The 10,537-nt window shown below is 31.3% G+C and overlaps 1 protein-coding gene across 1 annotated transcript; it reads right to left on the reverse strand.

Moving 5' to 3' along the window:
* Positions 1-427: 427 nt before the first annotated feature.
* Positions 428-6,416, reverse strand: LOC104216009 (endoglucanase 18-like). The gene is made up of 8 exons (XM_009765970.2): positions 6,166-6,416; positions 5,330-5,542; positions 4,237-4,437; positions 3,096-3,173; positions 2,861-3,013; positions 1,934-2,042; positions 1,656-1,822; positions 428-1,032 (listed from the first exon to the last, which is right to left on the reverse strand). Exons 1-8 carry the CDS (start codon positions 6,370-6,372, stop codon positions 625-627), a joined length of 1,536 nt encoding a protein of 511 aa, XP_009764272.1. The 5' UTR covers positions 6,373-6,416; the 3' UTR covers positions 428-624.
* Positions 6,417-10,537: the final 4,121 nt, after the last annotated feature.

Below are 10,537 nucleotides of genomic sequence, written 5' to 3' on the forward strand. Positions count from 1 at the left end.
CAATAAGTATATTTATATATTACATATATCTAAAATTTCTATATATGTAATGTCGGGTTGGTTTGGTTTTGTTTTGACTTTCTTTAGTTAAAACCAAACCAAACCAATTATGGTCAGGTTTTTTTCCAACACCAAACCAAATCAAACCAACCCATAGTCGGGTTTTTTTTCTCGGTTTGACTCGGATTATCGGGTTGGTGCGGTTTGTCGGTTTGCTTTGTACACCCCTAGTTATAACTATGTAAGTTAATGCTACAAAATTACATTCTTTATATTATTAGTGTATATAAATTAAATTCTATTAAATCCTAGTATTATTTATACATATGAGCTTATATTTCACTCATATAAGACATCATTTTCCTAAATAGGCAGGGATTAACCTAACTCTTCCGCTTGTGTTTCTATTAAGAAAAAGGCACAAAAATTAATTGAAGACATCTTATGTCGTCTTCTGAATTTTATTGAATTATAATGAACCTGTAGGATGATCGGTTATCCTAGGTACAACAATTACCGTAGGTTCTTACATCAGGATTTTAGTATAATACACATTACTCTACCAAATACAGTAATATAATTAAATATGTACACATTTAATTAATATGATTGGAGCATGATTCTTTAGTATGAAATATTCTTGGTGCTTTGTCTATCATATAATGTTGTTTTGTTAAGTTGCGGCATTTGAAAAGACTGCTCTACTTTGCCTTGATTTATCAAAGCAGCCACAGATCCTACAAAAGCTGCATTCATATAAGTCGTGGGTTCAGAATGAGAGTAATCTGATCTCGAATCAACAAACTGGTCGCCGGAATTTGGCCCGCCGACGATCGCGCCGACATGTGTGTTTGGATTGGGATTGTTAGAATTATACCATGAGCTATAGCCATCGTTACACCCCACCCTCGTTGGATGATTATAAATTGAAGGGATTGATGAAGCTCTGTGGTGGAGCTGTGTTGGGTATTTGCTCCCAAAACCAACCATATATGACATCTTGAGTGGATTGTTACCAAGTATGTAGTCTACCTGAAAAACTAAATAGTATGAGTTTATGCAGTTATACGATCAGGTTACTTAATATATATTTCTTCCGCTTTAATTTATTTGAACTTTTTTGGATTATAAGGGTCAAACTGATTTATTTTTGGCGTAAATTCAGATATAGAATTTTCAAAAAATTTGAAATAAAATTTATATAATTAAAAAACTATATAGGAGTAGAAAATACTGTAAGTCACAACAGTTAATAATTTAAAACATTTAAAAAGTATGTGCAAAAAACGTGGTAAAAAAAATCTTGTTTGATTCTCCAAATATTAATAGGTTCACATAAATTGAAACGGGGGGACTAACAACAGGGGCTAAGCCACAGTGTTGGTTATGGGCTCAGCTGAACCTATTAGCTTTTGTTTAAACCCTGTATTTGTATTAAAAAATCTAATGAATATATATAAATTATTACTTTAAAACCAAGTAACTTAAAATGATTATCCTGAATCCATAAGGTTAAAATTCTAGCTAGCTCCGTCTTTGATTATAACAACATGATTTCTATTTTAATAAGCAATGATTGGAGACCTATAATATTGGTTAATGATTAATCTATTATAGCTAGTTAAATAATGATGTAAAAATTCATTATGCTTGACCTGTGATTTTGCAAAGGCTTTGATATTGGAGGTGGAAAAAGTAACTGAACCGCATGTAACTCCTCCTTTTCCAGCTGCCTCAAGGACTTTAGAATACATAAAAAGTACCATGGTAGCACCAGTAACATATTGCAAATTGCTACTGTCTCTAGTATATAAAAGTCCACCTGCAAATTATACCATTGTAGCAGAAAGTATTAAGATTATTTATAAATCCTTATTTAAAAATATATCAAGTTATTGAAGAAAAAAAAATATGATTTTAAACTTAGAATTACCAGGGGTTGTCTTAATCTGTATAGAGCTACTTCCTGGCATCAATGCACAAGTAAATGAATCAGCATCATTCTTGAACTTTTCAAGATTGCTTTTCCCATTGAGGAACTCCTGATGATAATCAAGAATGTTAAATATGTACTCGGTGACTGATAGTGTACATAGTGAAAATATATTTGTACACATACTAGGAGTGTCAAATGTGTGTGTTGGACTGATTTTGGGCGGGTCAAAATGGATTGAGCCAATAAATTGACCCGCCCAAAAGTTACTTGGGCAGAGATAGACTGAATCAAGATGGGCTAAAATTTGGGTCATAACCCAACCCGTCCTACTCTTATCAAGCTTTAATTAGTGTGTGTTATTTTTTTTTATGAATTATTTTATTATCAAAAAGCTTTTTTTTTCTTTTGTTATGGTCACATATAATATACATAACAACTCAGTATAATCCCACCAGTGGGGTCTGGGGAGGGTAATGTGTACGCAGACCTTACCCTACCCTGGGGTAGAGAGGCTGTTTCCGATAGACCCTCGTTATTCCTCTCCCCATGAACTCCCCACCTTGCTCTTGAGGTGACTCGAACTCACAACTTCTTGGTTGGAAGTGGAGGGTGCTCACCACTAGAGCAATCCACTCTTGTCGTTATGGTCACATATAATATATCAAATGTAAAGAATTATTGTAAAGTTTTTTAGCAAAGTTACTCATGAATCAATTTTGGCCAAAAATTAGTTCAACTTTAAATGGGCTAAAATGAGTTGGATCAATATGGATTAAGTTCAATAAATGGGCGAGTCAATGACCGGTCCAACCTTGAACGAATTGGACAGGTTAAATAGGTTTGGGCTCAAAATACTCCCCTGACAATTGACAAATACAATATTGATCTTGAGCGCGATATAGTATAGTAATATAAAGGATTAACCTTAGCTAGTAAAGTTTGAGCTCCAGCAAATTTGTTATCCCAACTGAATTCAGAGGCAACCTGACTCCAGCCTTGATTGCTTGAAGCATAGTTTAAATAGTTGTTTCCTCCACCAGCTTTGTATAGCCAAGCAGCTGCCCACAGCAATTCATCCTTTGAAAATTATTTAAAACACTAATTAAACTTATGATTGGAAAAAAGAATTAATTATGCCTAAATTATTGAAATTAATTACCTGATAACCTGAGTAAGAACAGTAGAAAGGGCAAGAAGCTTGGTAAGATCCTCTATACTTGTCAGCAAACGCAAATAGCTGTGCACAGAAAGAGGAAACGAAAATTTTGAGAGTCAAATGGGTGTGTTAAGCTACATTTAGGCAGGGATGTAAATAGGTCGGGTTAGTTCGTATTTTTCAATAATCAAACCAAACTAATTGTGTCAGGTTATTAAATCTAAAGATCAAACCAAACCAAACCAAACCATAATCGAATTTTTTTCTCAATTTGACTAAGATTATGTGACTGGTGCGGTTTGTCGTTTTCCTCTATACACCCCTACATTTAGGCATGTTGAGTTAATAACTGATTGTGTTATAATCAGTCCAACGTTTGCTTGGGTCATGGATGAGTGAGTCAGGCTACAAAAATGGATCACAACCCAACTCGTCCAACTCATTGTTATTATTTATTTATTTGTTTTTTTATAATTTATTTTAAACTTAAATTGATAAAAGCCTTTTCTTTTACATATTATAACTATATCAAACTAATCAATTTAGGCTACATATTCAACCCAAATTGACACAAACTTTTAAATGGGCTAGCTTGAGTTATATGCCCAAAGTGACCCTCCAATGAATATAGAGCAAATATCACTTTTAGACCGCGGCCGGAACTATTTACATTCGATAGTAGTAAAAGTGTATAAAATTTGTATATTTTGTATATAATATATATATATGTACACACACAAAAGATACTTTTTTGATTATTACTTTAAACTCAGCTATACAACATTTTCTCATGAACATATGCCAAATACATACCGCCCAAGTATGTGCAGCTTATATTTATGGGCCAAATTTGACACTTATAACGAAAATGGATTTTACACAAATAGTCCGTCATATTCATTCTTTATTTTTTCTAGCCATATATATAGATTTTACAATAATTATATACAATTATACATATATAATACATAAATTATGCATATATTATACTTCCACCAACTATTTTTAATTTTACTGATTGGGTGGGCGGCTATTTGGGTTAATTCTTCTAAATTGATTAGATGATGATGGGAAGGACAAAAATAGGAGATAATTACTACTTAGTAGAAATCAAAGTAATCTAAACTGATTAGAGTTTCCTTACAGATTTTGATCGTCGTAATAATTTGGTAGAATAGTTGGAATCTATTTTCTTGAAAACAATTGATGCTGAGGCAAAAGCAGCTGCTACTTCAGCTGCAACCTCTGATCCTGGAGAATTGGAAGTGATCTTGTATAGTGTTCGAGGTGTATCCATATCTTCAGGTCTCTCCCAACACTGGTGATCAACATTTCCATCTCCAACCTGTGCACATAACATTTTTTGTAACATATAAATTACATAACTAAATCCATATTTCTAATTTTAGATATAATGAAGATAATAATCATTGTAGACCAAAACAAATAAATGTGTCTCTTCTCTAATAACTTAATATTTATACGGCGCGATTGGTCATATAACAAATAATTCAATATGGTATTGTAGCAGACAAAAGTTTTAGCTGGCGTTTGGATATAGATTTGATTGAAACTTGTAAAATGAGTTTTCGAAGTTATATTGAAAAATAATTTTTGGAAGTTGAAATTATATTTGGACATGCATTTTATTTTAAAAAAAAATTGAAATTTTGTGAGTAGAAGAAAAACTTTCACCCAAAAATTATCTTTTGGGAACTTGAAATTTTTCTCAATTTTTTTTTTCAAAAACTGATTATGTTCTATGAACAAATATTGTTTCAAACACCTTTTTTCAAAAAAGGCCAACAAAATTTGTGGCCAAACGGGTCCTTAGATTCAGGTCTCATTCTCATTGTCATCCGTTGTGGGAAAAATTCCGCATGCTTAGACCATTAAAAAGAGGCAGGATACAGATTTGAGAGCTCGTATTTTAGACCTAAAATAAATAAACAATTGCGTTCCATCTTTATTAATTTTGAATTTTTAGATAAGGGGTATTTGTAATTTGACAATAGCCATGCTATATATGTTCCAGCACAAGGGAGTGGGATGAATATGATTTCTCTATTCTTAACTAAAAATGGTAGATTCGAGCTATGCCAATAAAAAAAATCATGATAGAGAGTATTTCTCTTTTATTAGACATTTGTACAATACGAATATATAATAGTCGAGTAAGTGAATTCCAGATACCGAATGATTATTAAAAAAAGCATATGAAAGGGTGGGTTGTTTACCTGAGTATAGAGAGTGGTACTTGAAATATGAGCTCGGGTTAGGAAATTTGTGCCCCACCGAATGGCACGTTGGAGGTGGAGAAGTTGATTTGCTGAAGAGATTTCTGTTGGATACTCAACTGCAGCCCAACTCAATAATGTTAATGAAAATGCCATAGGCCATCCAAATTTCACATTGTCGCCAGCATCATAGTAGCCTCCAATCAAATTCACCTAATAGATAGATTAATGGATATATTAATAGATTGAAATAATTTTCTTTTTTTATAAAACGAAGAGAGAGTAACTAAACAATGACGAAATTTGCATGCAAAACGATGGTTTATGTTATTAACAAAGTTTTTTTTTTCTGAAAAACAAATCTTAAAACTTATTTTTTTATAATGTTTGGGCCAACTTACAAGCACCTCAACAAAATTCATTGGGTACGTGCTGCCTCCCACCAACATAGACACCTCTCGTCTTTTTCTATTGAAGTTTCATGAAAATTTTACTCCTTTATGTCCAGAAAAAAAATAGTGACTCCAAGTATAAAGGTGATTGGATCTAGTTTTAGGTGTAAATTAATATTTTTTTTGGTCAACTTTGTGTAAATTAATATATTTGTCTCTGAAAAAAATATACTACATATTTAGAATACCATATATATAAAAAATATCTTTAGTTAAATTGTTGAGAATATTCTTAAAATGAAATTCTCGATGTTAAAAAAAATTACTATTCGACTCTTCAATAGTAAAAACGAATATTATTCTTTTTGAGACAGATTGAATATTTTTCATCAGAAAGAAAGAATATGAGAACTTTAGTAATTAGGCTATATATATAACCCATACATTTTCAATCTTGCCGTCGATGAGTGCAGAATCTCCTCTCCATTTGACTCTTTGAGAAACTGGCAATTTTCCTGAACGTTGTCCTTCGAAAAATAAGATAGCTTTGCTAATTGCATCTTTATAGTCAGAAGCTGTGAAGCTGGAAACTGGACCAGCCAAAATGCAAAAAATTATTGTAACAGCAAAAATTGCAGAATAACGAGCCATTATTATAAGGTTTATAATTATTTAATTTTTAGTCGTTGCTAGAGTTTGATCATGTTTTGGTGGTATTTATAGGGCTATGAGCTAATAATGAAATGTGAATGTTTTGACAGTTGAAAAGAAGCGCAAAATCTGGGACATGCCCATTAAGTAATATTGGGAAGTTAGAGAATTATGCCATGTGAGAATAATTCGTGTGCGTTGAGGGGATAATGACTTAAAATAGTTCTACAAATTAAAGTCGAGTTATTTTTATATGCATTTAGAATGATTTTTATTACTCTATAAGGCCACTAAAAAGATAAATGGAATTAGTAACATGAAAATGAGGCATGTAACAAATTACAACAATAGTAAAATATACAGATAGTTAATTTACACGTAGAGATTAATTATTTACGGTGTTATTTTTTTGCTGATAATCTTGGAACAAATGCAGACCTTGTTAAAGGTAGATCACAATAGAAGAGGAAGATCCGTATAGGTGATACCCACTAGTTGAAAATATATTTTAGACTTGGTAGAGAACTACTATATATATATTCACACACTTTAATTTTATTTTAGTAATGATGATGATTTAAGTTGATTTTAATAAAAGAAGTAAAGATTCATATCGCCGATCCGAACTTGTTTGAAATTGAAGCGTAGTTATTATTATTGTACTTTCTTACTACTAATATTAAAAACCATTGATGCAAAATTGGCTTCAGGGCATCTCCAACCTTTACCCCATTTTTTGGCCCCAATATGGGGATTCCCCATTTTGGGGATAAGTTACTCCAACCATTCCCCCATTTTTTTCCCCAAACTTTTTTATATTCTTCTTCTCTCTTCTATATTATATTATTATCTTTTATTTCAATTTTATTTTTTAATTTCCATTAAATAAATTCCATCTTTTATTTTTATTAATTTATAATTTCCATTAAAACAATTTCATAAAATTTTAAATAATATAATTTGTAAGAAATTATTATAGATTAACTAATAATTCAAATAAAAGTGAAATCATTGCGATACAAGATTAATTAAATACATATTACATAACGATAAAATTCATTCGAAATACTACATAAATATTCAACTTCAACCTCTAGTATTCTCCCACAAATGATCTATTAATGCATTACAAAGTACAAAATAAGCATCTTTGTCCTTAATTCTTCTATGTGCAAAATGAGCATCTTTGAGATAATTATATATTTTTTGTACAATTATAACTTCTAATAAAATTAACTTACAATTTTACATAAAAATAATAAATGCACGAAAATTAATTTATCAAAATTATACACTAAAGTTAAGATGTAAAATTAATATTAAGATGTAAAATTAATATAAACATAATTAGTTATATATAAAGAGATAAATTAAAAGATTAAATAATAAAATAATAATAATAAAGTGATGAATAGTAATGGGGGAGATGAATAGTGTACCCCCATATTTGAGGGAACATTATTCATCACCTATTTTGGGAACAAAAATGGGGGAGGGTTGGAGCTAAATTACCTCAAAAATTACCCCATTATGGGGAATGGGGATAAGGTTGGAGATGGTCTCAGCAACCCCATCGCATAACAATTGCAAGAATTAATCCAAATAGTCATCCACCCAACCGCTTAAAGTAAAAATAGCCGGTGAAAGTATAATAGATGTATGTTTTATACATTATATATGTAAAATCGTGTATAATCAATATATAAACTATGTATATGGCTAAAAAAATAAACAATAAATATAGACGGCTATTTGTGTAAAGATCCCTATTATGATTACTATTGCTGACAAGATAATGCTGGATTAATTTCCAGGGCAATAGCATATACGAAATTAATTTGGATTTTTTTAAAATACAAAGTGTCCCTTAACATGAGGAACTGTAATTTCCATTTCTTTGCCTTATTCGATTACTTTACCACAACGTCTCCGCCGAGGAAGTTGAAAGGAAATCCTTACTTGGAAGTTTCAAACTTTGAAAAATATGCCATAGTTTTTTTTATTCCACCAAAAATATGCCATTGTAAATAATTGAACTCATAACTTTTGATGCAATGTATAAATTTATGTATTAAAATTCACTAAAATTATCAAAATAGTAGATGTGAACCATAAGTTTAAAAATATAATCGGTTCAATACTAAACATTTTAAAAATTAAATCCATAAAATCTAAATTCTGAATCCGACTCTAATACAGTAGATAAGGTAAAGATGGGACCAAAGGTGTTCATTATTATTATCCATTTAAAACAGTCAACAGAGATTACGCAGAGCCATGGGCTGAGATGCTGAACCCACTCCTTAACGTCACAGTTCTCAATTTAAGTTTAAGCTTTCTCTATATGTCAATTTTATGTGCAAAGCATGCGCATATAAGATGTAATCTTTACTAGTCCAACATTTACTACATCACAAAAGAGGATATTCCCATAAAATTTTAGTTAAAACTTCACGGTAGAAAACATTGGAGAGTGAAATGATGAAATTAATGGATGAACACATGGGACATTTACCGAAAAAGGAAAAGAAAATGATATAAATCATGTAACATAGTCGAATAATGTAGAACTTGTGGTGGAAAAATAGATTAAAAAATAATTATTAATTCACCGCTAATAAATGGGTTAAATAATAAACTTTTTATAAATGGATCGAATATATAAGATCCATATTATTCATTTACAAAATGGATAACCAGTGGGTTTAGTTTTTATATTTGTAAATACTCAAATTTAAGGCCGAGAATTCTTCCAAAAGTGATTATATTCAAGAAGCAATGGATAATATAGATATTCATATTATCCGCCGATTATCCTATTTTGTATTCGTATTAAATAGGGGTCGGATTGAATAGTTTATTTATTTTTACGTTATCTGTTTTCAACCTGCCCATATCCAACCCGACCCGCCCGTTTGTCACTCCTAGGTAGAACTAATAAGAACGACAAGAAAAATATTTTCTATTCGTATTAAATATTGGTCGGATCATATATTTTATCCATTTTTACGTTATCTGTTTCCAACCAGACCATATCCAATCCGACCTCCTCGTTCGTCACCCTTAAGTAGAGCTAAAAAGAACAATAAGAAAAAATTGTTGGGCTAAAACGACCCAAAGATACTCTTAACATGGTGTGTTTGTCCGCTTTAAGACAAGCCCGCATAATTTTTTCTAAATATTTCATGCCATTAAAAGTATCCAAGTCATCTTTTTCTTTTCTACTTACCACGCGAAACTTTATTCACAGAACAAAATGAGATGATAACTTGGACGAGGGTTATGGTTAAACTAATTTCCACGTTGTTTCCTTTGCTTGTCTGATTCAGCTTTCATCTTCCTCTGGCTTTTTGTGAACTATCCAATATTTTATTCCAAATTAATGCATCCCAAGAAGATTTGATGAACAAAAATGAAACGGACAAACTTCAAATGTCTCAACGACTTTTTTGATATACACAAGCTTCCTTCTTATCTCGCAAAATCACGAGTGTATAGTTGAAGCTTTATTGTATATATCTGATCTGAGTTCCAAGTCCTTGTGTTATGCCCATCCCAAATAAGCCATGTGACTTTTATTTTCCATATACTTCCAAAATTAATACTAGTAAATATGAAAAAGAAAGATGGATAGATCTATACATGCATGTTAGTTTTTATTAATAGTTTTATTTGTTATCTTTTGGATAAAAATACAATGTTGTTTGATTTGTTTCATTGAGAAATAGCCTCTCTATCCTCACAAGATAGGGGTAAGGTCTGCGTACATATTGCCCTTCCCAGTTCATTATCTGAACTCTCCTCTGTGAAAGGTAAAGAAGTTGGAATTTTTGTAATTATTGAGGTATCTTTGTAATTTTTGTAATTATTGAGGTATTATAACAGCCCAGCCCACTAGCGATGTTTTTCGCTTTTGGGCCTAATTCTGCACAACTTTAAAACGCGTCACTAATGTCTAAAGTCTGTCTACTTATATACCCAGCATCTCTCCCGCATTTTATCGATGTGGAATTCGCCCAGGGTGTCACATTCTTAGGAACATGATTTTTCTATGGACAGTAAAGGAGACCTCTATATTATAAATGTTGTCAATTTTAGTTTCATAGGGAAATCTTACTTTTTGAAGGTAAAAAACAAAAAAAAATGAGAAGAAAAAAGACAAGTA

This window comes from Nicotiana sylvestris, chromosome 8 (assembly GCF_000393655.2).
Source record: "Nicotiana sylvestris chromosome 8, ASM39365v2, whole genome shotgun sequence".
NCBI lineage: Eukaryota > Viridiplantae > Streptophyta > Magnoliopsida > Solanales > Solanaceae > Nicotiana > Nicotiana sylvestris.